The 17,244-nt window shown below is 48.5% G+C and overlaps 7 protein-coding genes across 7 annotated transcripts; 5 read left to right on the forward strand and 2 right to left on the reverse strand.

Annotated features, from left to right (window-relative positions):
• Positions 1 to 3,409: 3,409 nt before the first annotated feature.
• Positions 3,410 to 4,711, reverse strand: DEU56DRAFT_739870 (uncharacterized protein; the record flags this gene model as incomplete). Its single annotated transcript, XM_041348771.1, has 9 exons — positions 3,410 to 3,602; positions 3,664 to 3,725; positions 3,779 to 3,829; positions 3,892 to 3,906; positions 3,961 to 4,080; positions 4,136 to 4,221; positions 4,275 to 4,414; positions 4,463 to 4,507; positions 4,623 to 4,711. The coding sequence occupies 9 exons, from the start codon at positions 4,709 to 4,711 to the stop codon at positions 3,410 to 3,412; spliced, it is 801 nt and encodes a 266-aa protein (XP_041206785.1).
• Positions 4,712 to 5,742: 1,031 nt separating this feature from the next.
• DEU56DRAFT_981844 (uncharacterized protein) lies at positions 5,743 to 7,733 on the forward strand. Its single transcript, XM_041359864.1, has 3 exons — positions 5,743 to 6,574; positions 6,628 to 6,714; positions 6,767 to 7,733. Exons 1-3 carry the CDS (start codon positions 6,230 to 6,232, stop codon positions 7,646 to 7,648), a joined length of 1,314 nt encoding a protein of 437 aa, XP_041206786.1. The 5' UTR covers positions 5,743 to 6,229; the 3' UTR covers positions 7,649 to 7,733.
• A 483-nt stretch (positions 7,734 to 8,216) lies between these two features.
• DEU56DRAFT_452830 (uncharacterized protein) lies at positions 8,217 to 10,276 on the forward strand. The gene is made up of 4 exons (XM_041346287.1): positions 8,217 to 8,420; positions 8,491 to 8,784; positions 8,838 to 10,161; positions 10,218 to 10,276. The coding sequence occupies exons 2-3, from the start codon at positions 8,509 to 8,511 to the stop codon at positions 10,152 to 10,154; spliced, it is 1,593 nt and encodes a 530-aa protein (XP_041206787.1). The 5' UTR covers positions 8,217 to 8,420; positions 8,491 to 8,508; the 3' UTR covers positions 10,155 to 10,161; positions 10,218 to 10,276.
• A 952-nt stretch (positions 10,277 to 11,228) lies between these two features.
• DEU56DRAFT_757510 (uncharacterized protein) lies at positions 11,229 to 11,871 on the forward strand (the record flags this gene model as incomplete). The annotated part of the gene is made up of 3 exons (XM_041350137.1): positions 11,229 to 11,487; positions 11,551 to 11,682; positions 11,732 to 11,871. 3 exons carry the CDS (start codon positions 11,229 to 11,231, stop codon positions 11,869 to 11,871), a joined length of 531 nt encoding a protein of 176 aa, XP_041206788.1.
• A 314-nt stretch (positions 11,872 to 12,185) lies between these two features.
• On the forward strand, positions 12,186 to 12,965 carry DEU56DRAFT_452867 (uncharacterized protein). Its single transcript, XM_041346289.1, has 3 exons — positions 12,186 to 12,547; positions 12,599 to 12,733; positions 12,794 to 12,965. Exons 1-3 carry the CDS (start codon positions 12,347 to 12,349, stop codon positions 12,860 to 12,862), a joined length of 405 nt encoding a protein of 134 aa, XP_041206789.1. The 5' UTR covers positions 12,186 to 12,346; the 3' UTR covers positions 12,863 to 12,965.
• On the reverse strand, positions 12,784 to 14,510 carry DEU56DRAFT_452864 (Alpha/Beta hydrolase protein). Its single transcript, XM_041346288.1, has 5 exons — positions 14,367 to 14,510; positions 14,235 to 14,308; positions 13,610 to 14,176; positions 13,500 to 13,552; positions 12,784 to 13,445 (listed from the first exon to the last, which is right to left on the reverse strand). Exons 1-5 carry the CDS (start codon positions 14,483 to 14,485, stop codon positions 13,068 to 13,070), a joined length of 1,191 nt encoding a protein of 396 aa, XP_041206790.1. The 5' UTR covers positions 14,486 to 14,510; the 3' UTR covers positions 12,784 to 13,067.
• Positions 14,511 to 14,630: 120 nt separating this feature from the next.
• DEU56DRAFT_813550 (uncharacterized protein) lies at positions 14,631 to 15,096 on the forward strand. The gene has a single exon (XM_041353674.1). The coding sequence runs from the start codon at positions 14,637 to 14,639 to the stop codon at positions 14,853 to 14,855; it is 219 nt and encodes a 72-aa protein (XP_041206791.1). The 5' UTR covers positions 14,631 to 14,636; the 3' UTR covers positions 14,856 to 15,096.
• The last annotated feature ends 2,148 nt before the right edge of the window (positions 15,097 to 17,244 follow it).

Below are 17,244 nucleotides of genomic sequence, written 5' to 3' on the forward strand. Positions count from 1 at the left end.
CATATATATAAGTACAGCAGGAATATTATCGCCTGCTGTACTTATATGGCTTTAACGTTTCGCCCCAGATGCGATATAAAGTACATAGATTGATTCCATATTCGTGACACTGCTATGACAAGTGCCGGAGATGCAGATATCAGAGTCGTGATGAGATGCGATGCGGTAGCTATTCCAATCAAATAATATCAAAATTGGGCATTTGTTTGTTAAACGTCGCCCGCTAGGTATTGCTTAAGCACAGGACGTTGCAAGTTGAGACTTCTTCAATGCAGGATGAATTCCCCAAGCCGGTCGAGTTTCCGCCTTTTTCTCGCGAAAGCGTCCGGTGCTAAAGTTTGATTGTCAATGTGGGTCTCCCTGAATATCGCAACAGGTTCACATACGTGGCATCAAGTCAAAATCATATGTCGCATCTGGTTGTTGTGCTGCTGAGACATCAGCAAGCGCTTCAGGCTTGCTGGAGGTTGTCCAAGCAGCTGGAATCTTAGGAGGGGGTGGTAATTCTTGGAGGCCTAGTTGGGCACGGGGATCGACTTCCCCGCCACATATCACCATACGAGTATACACGGCTCTTGAGTGCTCTGCATTCTCGTATGGTGATATGTGGCGTGATACAACAAAAGAGCGACTAATACTTACCGTCATGAGGAAATGCACCCTTGCGGCGTTTGATAAATAGCAGCACTTTGAAGTACGCCGACTTGAACGGCAGGAGAACCTCTGAACAAGCAACGAACAGGTATGGTTCCGCGCCTAAACATTTAAGAGTGCCGAGCGCCACCTTGATCACCGAGAGTATTAGTATTGAATGAGCTTGCGATGATTGAAAATATGTGTATCTACCTCAGTGAGTCCGATGATCTGCACGGAAACATCGTCAGTTGACTATAAAAGAACATCGATCATTAACAGTAAAGACAAGTACCTTTCGTCCGTAGAGTTCGAAGGGGAATGAATGAAAAGACGTTTGTTCTTCGTTGTGAGATTTGAACACGTGAAGTAAGTTTTGCTGGATGTTCTGGAGGGATTTTCTAAGAGGGACTTGAGAGCAGAGTGGGGAAAACCGGTCTATTGCTGCTAATTCTAGTGTAAGAAACAAGCTTAAGGCTATATACGTCTAAGGGTGGCTCAAAGGCTTGATGAGAGGGTGCGCATGAGGAAAACACGACAAAGGAAAAGAGAAGTGCCTCGAGGCGTGACTATGTGAAAATGTGAAATCAAAGGAAAAAGGGACGTCAGAGGACATGTTGTCCTTACACGATTGCTCGAATTTCAAGATGTCATTTATAGCGTGTAGAAATTGTTCTTTAGAGCAACTCGAAAGCTGGTCAACGAGTTTAAAGACGACTCGTCGACTATCGAGGGCAGGGGGGATGATGTTCTCCATGAGTACTCATGGAGAACATCATCCCTACTGTACAAAGTAGATACAAGTGGAGGGAAAGATGGAAAGAGGTGTAAAGAGAAGAAATACCCCCCACACGGAATATGTGGTATTTTTTGTGGCACTCAAGGTGCGTCCACAATTGTGACCATATATGTACTAATTAGATGAACAATATAAAATTAAAACAGCGGCGGGAGACTCCGAGAACAGTGGGCCTTCCACGGGCTGCCTTGGGCAGTCTTTCACTTCAGCACATCACATTTGCTTGAAGCAGTCACCCCGTTCGTGCCCTCCGGTGAAGCACCATCATGATGGTGCTTGCTATCTAACAAGTGATCCGCTCGCCTGCGGACGACGGTCTCATCACCTGCAATTGCGGTAATCATGCGAGCATCCCCGACTCTCCAGAGGAGGGATTTTACGGTCATGATCGGTCGTTCGTTCTATTAAACTCGTACAGTCCGTGTGTCTTTTTCGGATGTCGGACTGGGAAATGCCATTTTGGTTGGTTTGCGGAATCGGCATGTCTTGAAAGACATCGTGATCTTAGATTGGGTGGAGCATCTCAGATTGGTGGATTGAAACTTTGTTACACTGCCGCTTACTTGTTGCGTATTCTCGTCTTTGTCCAGCTTCCTTCGTTGCAGTTAGACTGTGACCATTTTCACTTACAGCGTGCTTTGCAGCCTCTTTCTCATAATGAGATTCGAGAGTATTTGTCGCGTCTGAATATATTTCCGTCGGCAGGAGAAAAAGGTCGAAATAAACATTCTTCCTTTCTCGCGTGGGCCGAATTCGAGCTCTGCCAACCTGATGAGTTGCTCGTTTCACTTTCTTCTTTATGTGACGAGCAGGACTTGTCTACTCCTCCTCGTTTGATTCTAATCAACAAATTTCTTGATAGGCTCTTTGTAGAGAGAGTGTGGTTCGTGCTCTGATAGTCTGATCAGACTCTGTTCTGATAGTTGCTGATCCTTTGCAGGCACATCGTTTCACTTTCTTCTTTATGTGACGAGGGGGACTTGTCTACTCCTCCTCGTTTGATTCTAAACAACAGATTTCTTGATAGGCTCGATGGTCTGAGACTGCCTGTTCTGATAGTTGCTGATCCTTTGTATCCGTGGTGGGTTTCCTGCGTTCCGCAGCATCTGATCTGTTGATTTTCAGACTCAGTCGCCTTTCAATTTCGCGTCTCCGTGAGCTACTGACAAAATTCCATCCCGATTGTCGTCCTTTGGTGTTAGGAGGTGTTAGGTCAGTTGAAAAGGCCTTATGCAAAAGCAGTGCGATTTGGATTTTTTCCGCTGTATTGTGGATTTTGTTCCCTATATTCACTCTGAGTTCTCGTGTTTTCGGGACAAAAAAAAGGCAGACAAGAATTTCAGAAAGGGTACGTATGATGAGTCGTTATCTGTATTCAATAATGAGAGAAAATACAAACAAGGGGAGGGTTTCGGAGAGCCACGGAGATTCTCGGGACAAAATCGACAACGAAGGAGAGTCGGGGACTGGCGCCCGCGCCCTTACGATTAATATTGACATGATCGGGCGGCGCAGTTCCACCACCGAAAGTGAGAACGGAGACAGTAAGATTGCTGCAACCGTCCTCTATCTCTATAGAGGCACAATGCCAACAATACCGTGGAAGGAGCAGCAGGACGCCATGACGAAGGAAGTTGAACTGGGAGGGATCACAACGCACCAGGGCATGAAAGGGGCACAATTGGAGCGCCAAGCCTGACTGGGGTACACGCGTGAGTCAGAGTGGAAAATCTCGAGTGGAGCGCGCACATGGAGGTGACGCGAATTGGTTCCGCGGGATCAAACGCCTGGTCCTTACATATGGTAGACTTACATATGGTAGAAGTCAGGATGTATCTGGGCACAGTTTGATGCATTTAACAAAAAATTTCAAGTTTAGGAACGAATAGATACAATAAAGAAGCGAGCGAAAACTTTCATGCCCTGTGGTCTGCATCTTTCACCAAGGCATGCACAGGACGGGGTGATGAAAGAAACCTAGTACATGAGGTTTCCGACTGCAGACGGAGTTCCGTCGTTGTTGTAGAGGCACGACCCGGTTCCCACAAGAGTGACACCAGAAGGGTTGTTCGCTTGGAAGAGCGCTGGCGAAGTTGCTAAGAAGGGGAAGTAAAGCTGGACGTATGACGCCCCGTCAAGGAACGCGAACGCTTGTTGGAAGAAGGTCACCCTACACGATACATAAAAGCGCATTAGCAGGGTGATCAACAAGGTACTGCGTCGTAGCTTACTGAGCTGCTTGACCACCTGCAGGGTTCTGAAGAGCAAACTCTGTGATGACGAGTTGATAATTCTGGATATTCGCTGTTGTGAGATATAGATACCGCGTACGCACGCGAAACTTACTGGGAATTGACTGTGGGCTAATTGTACATAGCTCTGGAATGCCGCAAAGGTCTGTCTGCATTTCAAAATTCGAATGAGGTTACGAGATGCACCAAACAAGCTCCAATTGCTACATACCCATACCAGTGCTGAAAGATAAAAACTCAACGTCAAATAGAACAAGCTCACGTACAGCTACGCACCAAGTTGATGTAGTCGAAGTAGCACCGTCCTGCACAAGCGCTGATCATTTGAGAGACCCAGCTAAGACCCTGTCCAGACGTTGTGCTGGAGGTAACAGCAGGGAGAGCCTTCTTAATTGCCTACAAGCACAGATAAATATGACATAAGTCTCGAGTTGATGCGATAAGACCTTACCAAAGGGTTTATGTATTGAATGTACCAGGAAGCGGCCTGGCTCGGGGTAATGCCGTTGATATCAGGCTCATTCAGCGTAAACACGGCTAGGATGAGACGGATCAATCTAAAGTCCATCCAGTAACGAGTGGTGACTAACTAGCCCAGCCTTGTGATGCTTGACGCGACGCAAGATCTGCAATAGGACTGGATGAACAGTCAAGGCAGCGCTGCATCCCGATGAATCCGAGACCACCATTTCCATTAGTAGAAGGCGGAGCATATGTTTCATAATCGTAGCTATTTACTGTTAGTGAGACTGCGAACGTGGGTGTTCATCTGGCATACATTGCGACAACTTCTCCATCTCCGTTGTTGAAAACACCGGGATCGCTGGGAAAAGACGGGTTAGTGAACCTTATGAAGCATGAAATGTGATCCTACAGTGATCCATCGACTGTTCGGTTATGGTGAACACAGTGGTTACACTCATAATTTGAGATGAAACTCACAGTAAGTCCAGCATAGGCCCCGCTTTCCAGCCAGAACTGTGGTCACGAAGAGCGCTACAACTGTGAGTCTGGCAGAGGTCAACATGGTCAAAAATATGTCAAGAAGTGAGAACTTGTGTTTGGGAGGGCATACCGAGCGATACTATTTATACTTTCAAAGTGGCGGCCAGCATCCTCAGGGAAAGACTGAGGTGGCGGGGCAGAGGCTGTATCAGCGCCTCTGCTTTGTAACAAGGAGCCCATCAGCATACCAGCGCTGCGATTGATACGCATCTGCATTGGGCATATGTGTCATGTGGCCTGCTTGAAAAATGATACCAACGAGGCACGATGGTCCTAGTGTATGCTCTCCATACAAACTTTAATGATCACTGGGCTCAGACAGGAATAGCGCGGTGATGCTCACTCATCTGTCTCTATATTTGAAAGACGAGGTCGGGGAAATGTGACCGTGGCGGTAGCAACAGGACCATGCGAGGGTGGGCTCTAGAGGAGGTATGGAGACATGGACTCAGTAGGCTAGTACAGTCACTAGCAGGATGTTCACGCTACCTATTGTAAACTTGCGTAATAGGCAAGACATTATTCCATTCCACGTCTTGTTACCAGGTCCTGAATTGACATAACAATAAGTACATCATGATGGACGAATGGTGTGGATTGATCCCTATGGATAAACGCCATCATCAGCTGCGCAAAATATGGTGGAATGTGGACAGACACTTACTGAGCAACAGAGTCATGAGGTAACTGCAAGGCTGGTTACTTCGGCATGAGCTCCATTGAGCTTTTGATGGCGTGAACGAGAAATTTGATGAGCGCGGGCGGCGCGGAACATTCGGTATCTGAACGTCGCAGAGTTCTTCAGTGCTGGGCCAGAGTTGTCCATAGCACCTCGAGATTAAGATCTACACCCCATAGCGTAGTGGACCAAAGCAACTTGAAGTGACAGAGGTCGAGCGCGCGATGGCTAGAGTAATTCTTGTGAGTAGCTGCATCCGGAGGTTGTGTTCTCATGCGCGCGAGCGAGGTCAAGCTTAGCTTGAAACACGTGCTACTGGCACAGACCCGTTCGAATAGCACCATGACGTACGTAAACTTATGCTCACTGTGTGTGACGATGACTAGTACCGAATAATTGCGACAACCACAATGATCACTGAACACTACTGCTCAATCATTGCATTCTCAACACAGGATGCCTAGTTCACATGCATCCTGCAGTCACGTCGCACGTCCGACAAAGCGCCGACTTGGAGGTAAGTATGTTCTACCAATTCCTTTGAGCATTCAAATGTTTTTTTATGCAGGTTCGTGATGTGGATGTGGCATCGATGAGTCTGTTTGGTGCGAATGCACAGTGCGGCAAATCAGGATGCCAGGCTGCTGACAGGAATACTGAGCTCAGTGTACTCAGTCACCGATGACGTCGACGACATACTATGTCTTTTTTTTCGACCTGTGATTGGTCCCCCGCCGCAATGTCGAAAAATGATAAAAAGCGGTCGCCAGCCAGGACGAACTGCAGTATCCCTCTTCCTTCTTTCTCTCCCCATCGCTATCAGAATTACAATACGTTCTTTACATCCACATATCTAGCATCATGGTCCAACTAGCCCCTCGATTCGCCGCCCTACTCGCCTTTTGTTTCCTTGCATCCGCTACTCCCCTCTTTTCCTCTACTATCACTCCGTACGCGTCTGTCAGCGCAGGCTTGGTCCAGCCTACTCCGAGTCAGGGCCCCAACGGGGCTCACGCCAATCACACCAATAGGGATGTCTCTGTCGTTTTCTACAACAATACCCTACTCGTCAACAACCCTACTCAGGGCTATAATGGGAATGGGACTCACTCCAACCGCACCGCTAGGGCTGTCGCTGTCACCAACAAACACCCCGTATACATCGTTGAACCCCATTCCCACGAACAGGCTCAGGGACAAGATCCGGTATATCTTCCCAATGTTATCCAAATCGTCATGTTGCTAAATTGATGGTGCAGATTACCCCCGGCGTGCAGAACACCCCCAGCCTGCAACATGACGTTGTCGTGGACAAGAACGCCCAAGTACAGTCCAGTCAGAGCCCAGTATGTCGTCGCGCCTGACAAGTGCCATCTTTTCGCTGACTTGGCTTCACAGACGCAGTCCCATAGCAAAGCTGCTAGTGCCAAGCCTACTCAAAGCAAGGCCAAGAGGACCGATGATGGTCAGTACCACCCGAATCCCACATACGACAACGGCCAGTACCACCCGAACCCCACGTTTAACAATGGGCAGTACACTCCCACTCCCACTGTCTCTCCCACAAACACAGGTGCGACCACTACCAGCCCCAGCCCCACTTCCACCGCGACGTATGACGACGGATTGTACCATCCCAATACAGCCTACGATGATGGCCAGTATCATCCCAATACAGCCTACGATGATGGTCAATACCATCCCAATGCTGCTCTCAACCCTGTAAACGCTGCTGTCGCGAACCCCGTCCCCACTGCGGCTCCCGGCGGACTCTCGCCTTTGGTGGATACCATACTCAATTCAGTACCCGGCAATGGAAATGCAACCACCTCCCAAACGGACTCCACCGCCCCCGCAACCACCCATTCGTCAACTCCAGCGACGATTGCCTCCTCTACATCTGCAACGGGGACGGCCACTGCTTCCTCTGCAACCACTACCACGACAGCAGGCGACCCTACCGAGACTGCAGTCCGCACCGTAGCCGGCACTGGCAAACGCATGGACGATGGCCAGTACCACCCTGATTCGAAGCTTGACGACGGCCGGTACCATCCCAATCCTATGTTCAACGACGGTAAGTATCACGCCAGCTCCACTGGAGGCAAACGTTCGGACGATGGCCAGTACCACCCTGATCCAAAGTTGAACGACGGTCAGTACCATCCCGATCCCAAGATCGACGACGGCAAGTACCATCCGGGGAAGCACAATGAGAGGAGGGGGTTGACGCATCAGGACAAGGTGCGCACTGCCAGGAAAAGAGCTGTGCAATACTAGGCATTAGGAAGTTGTAGGCGCTCCTTATCAGACTTTTGATGCAAATGCCACTCTTTCACATAAAATCTTACGTTCTCTTTCACTCAACTATGTGCGATAAGGACTATGTAACGGGCTTTAAAAATTTAAACGCCAGACTCCTCGAAGCCTGAGTGAGTCGGCCACGTGTCGTCAACTTTGAGCATGATGACGACCGCCGAAGAAATTAGACTGTCTTCCTTCCTCTTCATTCTATTGGGTCTGCCTGCGAATGTACGTGATGGATACGTTGCTTGCTCAGTAAATTGCGAGGTCTGCCATCTGCGCACAAGTGGCTTCACCAAGTTCACCTTCGAAGTTCGCTAGGACCGTGGGCACTGGGTTTTCGAGCTTATCAATGCCACGGACAAGTCGAAGCAACGAAGACTTAACAATATCAAAGACGTAGTCCAGACTGGTTACGAGTCTAGTTCTATGGTATAAAGCATAATAAAGGTCGTCGTACCTGCGGGCGCGTTCATGAATTGACTTTACTTGTATTTGAGCCTATCTAGAGGATTTTTACACTCGATGTATCATCTTTCTTATAAGTCTTAGCTTCTTGCGATCGCGGCCGTGTCACAGATCCTCAAGTTGCCCTATAGCTAGTGGTAAACAATAGGCCACGCGTTCAGATTCTCCAAGACTTCCGACCGATAAGTACTACCACCCCAAATTTAAACGAGCACCTGGCAGTAAAGTCACCTTGACCTTTTGACCCTCGTTCTATCACGATAATTCCTGGTAAAGCCTGGTGAGTAGCAGATCCTACCAAACACGTTGCTCCACTTGAATACTAATTAATAACCACCCAACGTCACCAGTCGTGTTTTGCGCCAGAAATGCACGCCTGCCTGCAGATCTCAGAGATTTTGAAAGTCATTTTTGCGGATGTGACACAGGTTACGGGTAGCGGCGGCGTCCGACCATTGTATGTCACTCTGTACCACCTGGCGTTGACGTGTCGAGCTTTCCAAGAGCTGGCACTGGACGCCCTATGGGCGCACATACAAACGCCAGACGTGCTTGTCATGTGCTTGCCTCAGGACGCTCGTTCTCAGCCCGTAAAATTGACCAGGAGGGATCGCGTCATGTCGGGAATGTTCCGATACAGTGTGGTGGGTTTGGTGTTCTTCTCTGTTGAATGAAACTCACGGTATATCAATTTTAGAGGCTTCTCAGACCCTTGGCCGATGATGATTGGGCTTCTTTTCAAAAGTATGCGCCCCGCGTGCGCTCACTCACCTTTGAAGAAGATGATACTATGAGACTTCGTAGGCTGCACGATAACGCCGCGCTTGCTCTCCTCGACTCTCATGCTTCGCCATCCCTACCGTTTCCTTTGCTCCGCGAGTTGTATTGGTATGACAAGCGTGATGTGCTCCTACCTTGTCTGCAGCGCTGCATTTCTGCAACCCTTACTCGACTAGTCATTCATTCGAAGCTTTGGCCGTCAGCAATGGTCGATCTTGTGGCAGGCCTGGGCAAGGCCTGCCCTAAGATCAAAGAGTTTCGTTGTTCGATGCCGCCCGCTAGTGCATGCGCCATGCTTTCTGATCTCGTCGCTTGTTGGGATGATTTGGAGATCTTAGAGACGGGGGCAGTCAATGCACAGGCATTGCGGTATCTTGCATCCCTAAAACCGCTAAGGGAGCTGAAGATGCTCGTGCCAGAGGGCCACAGCCTGGACCCGACATCGACGTCCAGCGTCATATTTTCGTTGGAGAAGTTCAGCATAACTGCCGCAAGGATCGAGTTGCTTCTCGCTTTTTTGGCGCCCTTGCAGATTTCAGCGAAGAGCGTGCAGCTGAATATCGACACAGCTCCAAACGCAGTTGATCTCGACCATCTACTTTCCTCCCTTCCAGAGCATTTCACACCCAGTGTTTTAGAATCATTGGGTGTTAGGGTGGATCGCCCTGTCCATTTCGACGATCACGCCCTATTCGAACTAACTGCTTCCGCCTTCCGGAAGATACGAGTCTTCACAGGGCTCACTAATCTAGATCTCAGTTCAATGCATATCTCAATCACCGACGACGAAGTTCTAGACCTCGTTTCTGCTTGGCCACAAATGGAACATCTCTACCTTGCCACGGACTGGGACTGGGGAGTTACCCGTTTGGGGGTGACGTTTCGCGGGCTTGCAGGTATTCTTGAGCGCTGCCCAAATCTGCGTTCCCTAGGGGTCAACCTAGACACCTTGACCCCTCACGACTCACCTGTCTACGTCGACAACCAATACACTGGCATCACCAGGGAGAAAGTCGCTGGCTTAGATGTTGGGTATGCGGAATGCAATGATGTCGCGGCCATTGGCAATCTGCTAGCTGGGATGTGTCCTAACTTGAGCTACATCTCGCGCGCGCGTCCCGTAGATCTTGATTACGAAGATCCTTCCAATCATAATGAATGGTTCGAAGGGGAAGAAAAATGGAAAGAGGTCCAAGAATGCATCACTCAGAGGAGAACGGAGCAACTGGAGTAGAACAATGGTGAGTGCACTTTATAGCCGCGTAGTTGTGCTCTCATATCTCATCCCCCAGTGTAGGACAATGATATACAGCGGTTTGTGTCGGTGCTATATACTCAAGCGAACGAGTGTTTTGTTTCTTGTACAAGACTGCCAGTGATTCTGTTTAATCAATCGAGTGTTTGCTGCAATTGTTGACATCATCATGATACTGGCGTGAACAACTTGCACGCAATGGGTTTATCACAGACTCCAAACCAGTCGGCGGTGTGTAGAGAAGCCTTAATCCTAGTTAGCCACACTGTACAAATACAACCATACAAAGTTTTTCCGACATAATTCCCACTTTTTGTACGGAATATGTGTTTATACACCAGCATTTCGCTTGGGTGCTGAATTGAACTTGGAGTCAAACCTTTCAGCTATGAAGTATTTATACATAGGCTTTTTCTCGCTCCCGCTAAGGAAGGATTTTATGGAACGCTCACATGCTGAAGGTTTCTTTGATCAACAATACTGGTCCAGCAGACCAGACTACAAAGAAACCAGTTTCATTTCCGTCACTCCCCTTGAAGTCCTATGGGGTAAAGGAGTCGGACCGCAGCTCGCTTAGTAGCCTTCGAATTCCGGGCATCGGATAATAGTGATACTACTTGAACCGCTGAGCGCTTGCGCTCGAGTATTCTCGTTAGATTGGTAGTACTAGTCAGTAGCCAATACTTTGTCGTGCAAGATAAGAATGTGCATGCAGTGAAACATGTACCTGAGTCATGACCCAAGCTGACCTGATTAGGAACGCATACGCCTAGAATTTCTCTAGTGCGCTCAACGCCCACCTATTTGCTTTGTTCTCGTGATATACGAAGCCCTCGTCTACGTATACCCCTTTCCATTTGGCGACAGAATCAGACCCACGCCTTTTACCTCATCAAGAGATTCTGTGATCGCGAATACGGGGAAGTGCCAAAATTGACACTCCAATTACAATAAATGGGCCAGCAAATTTCATCAGATGATGGCGCTCGTACGCGAGTTTTGTACAAAGAAACGCACAGTCAACTGTCTGGCTCTGTCCCCCTGCCAGAATCCATGTTCAACTCTGCTCACCCGAGCGAGCCTAGTACTTCATCAACTGGCTCTCAGGCTCATACCGCGAGCCAGACAGTCGGCAAACAATCATCAACTGAGCCTCGCAAATTTCGGGAAGTCATTAGCGAGTTCACTGCTCCCTTGAAACTGAGTTTAGTGCTCGAGAACAAGGGTAATGTTGCTCGCGATCATCTTGCATCAGAACGAACCTATCTTGCCTATGTTCGCACCAGTCTCGCATGCGCAAGTGCAGGAGTAGGTGAGACTGTGGCTTGTCTATCTCAGCCTATAACAACCACTTACGGCATATGTTAATTCACAGCCCTTGTACAGCTGTTCACGCTTTCCAGTTCCACAAACGCAAATACCACTCAAGAAGGGATTGATCCAGAGCGTTTTGCTCGACCACTTGGTGCCACGGTGGTGCTGTTGGGTTTGTTCATCCTAGTTTATGGTGAGTCCCACAATTGTGCTGGTTCCTCATTCATTCTCATAAGCCTTAGGCCTTGTTCGCTACTTCATGACCCAGGCGGCCCTCGTGCGAGGTTTCTTCCCGGTTGCACGCAACTCCATTGCTGCCATGGCATTTGCCCTTGGAGCCGTCGTTGCAATCGTTTTTGGGGTGTTAGTTGCTGGAACTTGATGATAGAGTCCTTCTATGTCATGTCCACACCTCTCGCGCACGAATTCTACCACTCGAAGGATAGCGCATCCTGGCACTGGCAGAACTCGAGGAATTCGCCGCTCCACCTTGTTCTGCCGCCCAGGTATGGAAAGCCTGGCTGGTTGAGAAGAATGCAATCTTCGCTTGGTGCTGGTTGTAGGTTAATTGAACTTTACGTCGTTATCTGATGATATACCTGGAAGTTGGGACTAGTTTGTGCGCAGCCTGACAGTGAAGCAAGCCGTTAAAGGAAATTTATATTTTTCATGACCTGGCTCCGCGAAGCTCGGTGATGTCATCCGGATTTGAGTTTGGCACGCTAGACTGAACCCCATGGCCATGGGCCAGTGGGGCGCATGGGTCCGTTCCACCTGTGCCCGCCTCACTTGATTCTTCGACCCGCAGCATTAGATATTTCTGAACATAACCTGACCCGCATTGTATCATTCCACCGATGCCAAAATCAGTCTATTCCTCAATCACTGACATCATCACTCTCCTCCTAAATACCCCAATTGTCCCTCCACTACCCAAACAAACAAAGGATGTCGCACTCACCGAGTTGCCTCACTCGACTCCTCGACGACGTGCGGAAGAACTGGAGCTAGAGAGATCTCGTAGCGTAGGCTTGGCGGCTGGGGACATAAGTCTACAGGTAGGTAATTTAGGATGGCTCTTTTTCTGAACTAACTAACAGCCTGGACAGAGAATGTCAGGCGAAAGCCCACGTACAAGCACTCAGAGTCGTAGAAGCAGTGATCAATCTTCAAGAGACGACGTGCCTACTGGGATGGTAGCGCCAGTTGTGCATCAGTTGTCGAGGCGGTCGTCGTATATACAGGCAAGTATTACCTCGAGTTATATATGCTCAAATCCCTCAGTTTTGACCTTGCATACTCAGGAGGAATTAGAAATCGACTTGCATCTAGCGCTGGATGCTGAGCGCGCAATGAGGCAGGCAGAAACGTAGTTTCTCGGTTTGCAGGTTGTAATACTTTATGTTGGTTTGTATAATTGTCAAGGGTTCAGCAGCTGTATCGTACAGTTGGCAGCTGGCCTTATAGACACAATTCATCGTATTGGCAAGTTTCTATGCACTGGCCGCCTTTCAACATTTTTGATGCGCGGATCGTCTCCTGTAATACAAATACGCTATCGCCGAAATCCTATCATTGTCAATGCAGAGCTTCAGGTTTGAAGAATGTAACGCGTATCACTTCCTGGACACCCTCAAGAGTACCAACATCGTTGTGAGAACCAGTGGAAGTTTTGAGGAGAGTGATTCGTTCCCCAAAACCCTCAAACTGATCCATCAACCCGAAGTTGGGGATGACGGTACGGGTCAGTAATGTCTCTCGTATTTCCCTTCGCGTGACCAGTTGAGCATGGTACTCGTTCCACTGCTGTACTGACCACGACTCTTGGCTTGCTGATGGGGAGTTGACAGGAGGGAGATAGGGTTCCAGGAGTGCATCAAATAGAGCGTCGGAGTGGGTGTGTGAAATATCCCAATCATCCTCCGCGTGCAGGATCAATATCGGTACCTTGACTTTCTGAACGCAAGTTGGTGGGGTACTAAATAACCAAAGGACAGGATATTTACATACCGATATCACCGACAACGTGTCAAACTTGTGGACGAGAAAACTCTTATAGATATCTTCGAATGTGCAAAGTCAGCAATATGTCCGCACTTTATGACTGCTGCCAGACTCACCGGCTGCTCGAGGTATCATGTTAATGGGCAACATGACAGGAAATAGGCCGAAAATGTTGTAGGTATCTAGCAGAGTATGGAGCGAGGAGAAAGGAGACATAAGGACAGTCCCTTTGAACTTGACGCCATCTTCGGAGAGGCTGGCAGAAAGTCTGGACGCCACTGCAGTACCCAAGCTGTGCCCGACTATAAGGACATCCTGCGGTGAAGCACCTTGCGCAATTAGCCAATCCCATGCAGCTCTTGCATCTATCGACAAGCCGTCCTCTGTAGGTGTGCCGGAACTATCCCCGAATCCACGATAATCTATTGCTAGGACATTTGCATTCAGGCGTGAGGTAAACCCAGAATATAGGTGAATGCGCATGCTTAGAGCCCGCGTTGCAGCGTTGCCGTGGAAGAAGAGTACAGTCGGTCGCTGGGCCAAGGCCTCTGGAATGTGCAATTCCGCAGCAGATGGAGGCGGGGGAAAGGGCAAGTCGTGATATATTGAATCTGAGAGCATGAACCATGCACCAATAGTGTGATTGTCTACGGTCTGAATCTTGATATTCGCCGTTTTTCCAGCTAACATATCCACGATCAATCTAATAGGAAAGAAATGGACGCGATGGGGTAAACGTACGTGCAAGACCATGCATTTCCGGTGCGTCAAAGCGCGCATTCCAAGGTAGCTTCAAGGCATTCATGTACAGTATGCTTAATTACGCCTCGAGTTCTACATGCGCAGTCGTAAGGGATGATTGATTGGACTTACTGAGACTGAACCCAGGGCAATGCTAGAAGCATGACTGCTCCCAGGTAGAGAAACCCGAGAACCGCAAAAACCTTTCTAAGCCGTGTAAACAAACCATCGTTATCTGGTTGGGTTGACATAAAGCCCTGTGGTGGTGTCGCGATGTGTTGAAGGTATGAGGCTTACCTAATACGCCCTCCTTAAACCAAATTCATTAGAGCGGAGATAAGCATAAGCTTTCCACCGTATTCATTGGAGATAAATTGGAGCCTATGCGTCGGATATCCTTCTATGTATGCTTCCACGTCCACCCTTGTGCGCTGCTTCGCTCTATCATCTTCTGTCCAGACTCTTCCGACTCGCCGAGGACGTTTTTTTTTTCGTTTACTCATCGGTCTGTGGATTCCTCAACGAAATTTGGGGTGCCTTTTAAAATCTTCGAAGTGGTTGGACTGGCAATTGTCCCGAAAAACTTTCTTCACCCTGAAATCTGCACACACTCATATTTAATTATGGAAACATACAGGGATATCAGCGAACCCTAGCGCAGGATCCAGTGATGTGTGACCCAGTGATGTGTGACCTGTTACCACTCCGAAATTGTTCGGCTCATCAAACCAGGTACCAACCAGCTCTCGTACATTGATGCCGATGGACCCCCGAAACCACTTGAGAAGGCATAACTTCCATTTTGGGCTATTTGGTTCTAATCGTCGTAGATACACATACAAATAACTTATTCTTTGCCCACCGCCGCCGCATCATGTCGCTGGTCATCGTTTCAGTCAGCGGGCACATCCTTCCAACACCAAAAATCCATTACGGAAACCCTGCCAGTAGACCTCACTGGGTGTGCCCTCCCAAAAATCCACTACGGCAACCCTGCTTCCAGTAGACTTCACTGGGTGCTTCCCCAAAAATCCTATCTCTACTAACACATCACGCCATCAAACAATTTAGCGACGTTCATGCCGGCGTATGTGCTCCGCTATGGAAACCCTGCTTCCAGTAGCCCTCACTAGGTGTGTCCCCAAAGTCCTATCTCTACTCACATATCACGCCATCAAACAATTTAGCGACGTTCACGCCGGCGTATGTGCTCTCTATTTCTAATGAGCTCTACTAACATATATCACACCATCAAACAATTTAGTGACGTTCACGCCGGTGTATGTGCTCTCGTTCATCACGCAGCGTGCACATCGTCAGGAACGTTCATGTGAGTGTTATTAGTATTAATATTTCTGCAACAAAGTAAATAATTTCAATAGATACATTGTCGAGGCGCATGCTTGCACGAAGCGCTGGTGCTCATGTTGCCCAACAGCGTGCATCAAGTCATGTCGCTGGACCATCTCGCGCGAATATCCCGCGGCCGTCCAAACATCAACAAAACTTACTTGTCGGCTTTTCGATGGGTATGGGAGTAAGCCATTATGACAGTATTGGGTTGTTGGAGATATGCGACGGTTGTGGAAAAATGTTTGCCAGACGCGCATTGGACAAACGTTTTGGAAAGTCATTAAGTCTTGTTCTTATATACCTTTGATATAATGTTTCCGAATGTATATTTGTTCGGTTTCGCATCAGTGGCAGAGGTCTTGTGGGGTGTACGGAATCAGGATTTGCTCGTACCTTGTTTTCGCCACGGCTTGGCAGCCGAACGGTGGCGGAGTGGTAACAGGGCACCGCACACTCCGCAGGATCTTACAACATCTTACAACCCGAGGCCCCGTCCGCCACACGACGACCACTTTGTGATGCATCGTCGCATCCCAACACCGCGTGGACACGGACGGTGGCTATTATTCTACTGCGCAAGCTTCTTCGTCCCCTCATGGTCTCACTCGCTACTCGCTATCCATGCATTCCGGCTATGAGTCAGTTCCCATGTTCTCTTCTATGATCACACCAGTCACATTGTTGATTCCTTACATGGATACCTTCTACAATCTCAAAATAACTCCAGGTGATGGGTACCGGTGTCTATTAGTGTCTACTATGTCAAGGCAAGCAAACGCCGCAACTAGTTCATTGTACTTATGGGGTTGAAATTGGTTTTCCAGATATCGGTCCTACTGATCATCCACTTCTTTCTTTGGATCCGCGGTTTGATACAACTGTAGGTGCTCTTACAATCCACTTCACAGGAGGGCCAACAGAGGCGGCTGGTCCAGGTCTCGGTAACATTGCCGGATTATGTCACTATGAATCGATTGCATACGCAACACGCGCTGCTTAATACGTGGTGTCTCATACTAGTACTCCGTTGGCTCCCGAGGGAAATTTGAAGCGGACGTAAGAATTTAACCTCTTTCTATTGAAGAAAAATGCTCAGCTGGGAGATTATCTGTAGCAGGGAATGTGCAAAGAATCAAATTTTCAAACTCATACTCCTAGACAAAATGTCCGATTTACCTACACGCAGTGGTATATATCGTGCATGGAAGTGTACGAATGGTCAAACAGGAATCGCGACACCTTCACGACGACCATTCAGACGAATTTGATGATCAGGCATGTGGTCTTACGCACTCGTCACTGTCTTAATTGCTGCAAGGTCCACGCGTGATTTATCCCGCACTTTGGCATGTCATCGTGATAATGTTCTCCATTTTTGCAGGAAATAGAGGTCATAGATATCCTCAAAGTCAAACTGTTCATACCTGCGAGAGCAGCCGACGCTTAATTCCGGAGTGTTTTGTCAAAATCCTGAGTGATGGACTTCATGTTCTTGAACTCATCCTCTTGAAGAAAGAACGCGAATTTGGGATCAGCGCTCGGCTCTTTCCATGCAGAGTCCGACTTAGGAGGTAACAGGGTTGGAGGCAGGGTCACTGAGACCACGTTTAGAGGACCGAATCTGAGATGATGAGATCCTGTGTTTGGTTTCGCCGCG

The sequence above is a fragment of the Suillus clintonianus genome (genome assembly GCF_016758775.1).
Source record: "Suillus clintonianus strain FC179 chromosome Unknown DEU56scaffold_53, whole genome shotgun sequence".
Lineage (NCBI taxonomy): Eukaryota > Fungi > Basidiomycota > Agaricomycetes > Boletales > Suillaceae > Suillus > Suillus clintonianus.

Bases quoted from the DNA above. Each gene is read 5' to 3' on its own strand.
- DEU56DRAFT_452864 (XM_041346288.1), bottom strand. From the start codon at position 14,485: ATGTCAACCCAACCAGATAACGATGGTTTGTTTACACGGCTTAGAAAG. The intron at 14,309-14,366 runs GTAAGTCCAATC...GGCGTAATTAAG, and splicing joins TTGCCCTGGGTTCAGTCTCA to CATACTGTACATGAATGCCT. The intron at 13,446-13,499 runs GTATGTAAATAT...ACTTGCGTTCAG, and splicing joins ACACGTTGTCGGTGATATCG to AAAGTCAAGGTACCGATATT.
- DEU56DRAFT_452830 (XM_041346287.1), top strand. From the start codon at position 8,509: ATGCACGCCTGCCTGCAGATCTCAGAGATTTTGAAAGTCATTTTTGCG. The intron at 8,785-8,837 runs GTGGGTTTGGTG...TATCAATTTTAG, and splicing joins GAATGTTCCGATACAGTGTG to AGGCTTCTCAGACCCTTGGC.
- DEU56DRAFT_452867 (XM_041346289.1), top strand. From the start codon at position 12,347: ATGCCAAAATCAGTCTATTCCTCAATCACTGACATCATCACTCTCCTC. The intron at 12,548-12,598 runs GTAGGTAATTTA...CAGCCTGGACAG, and splicing joins CTGGGGACATAAGTCTACAG to AGAATGTCAGGCGAAAGCCC. The intron at 12,734-12,793 runs GCAAGTATTACC...TTGCATACTCAG, and splicing joins GGCGGTCGTCGTATATACAG to GAGGAATTAGAAATCGACTT.
- DEU56DRAFT_813550 (XM_041353674.1), top strand. From the start codon at position 14,637: ATGTATGCTTCCACGTCCACCCTTGTGCGCTGCTTCGCTCTATCATCT.
- DEU56DRAFT_981844 (XM_041359864.1), top strand. From the start codon at position 6,230: ATGGTCCAACTAGCCCCTCGATTCGCCGCCCTACTCGCCTTTTGTTTC. The intron at 6,575-6,627 runs GTATATCTTCCC...TTGATGGTGCAG, and splicing joins AGGCTCAGGGACAAGATCCG to ATTACCCCCGGCGTGCAGAA. The intron at 6,715-6,766 runs GTATGTCGTCGC...TTGGCTTCACAG, and splicing joins TACAGTCCAGTCAGAGCCCA to ACGCAGTCCCATAGCAAAGC.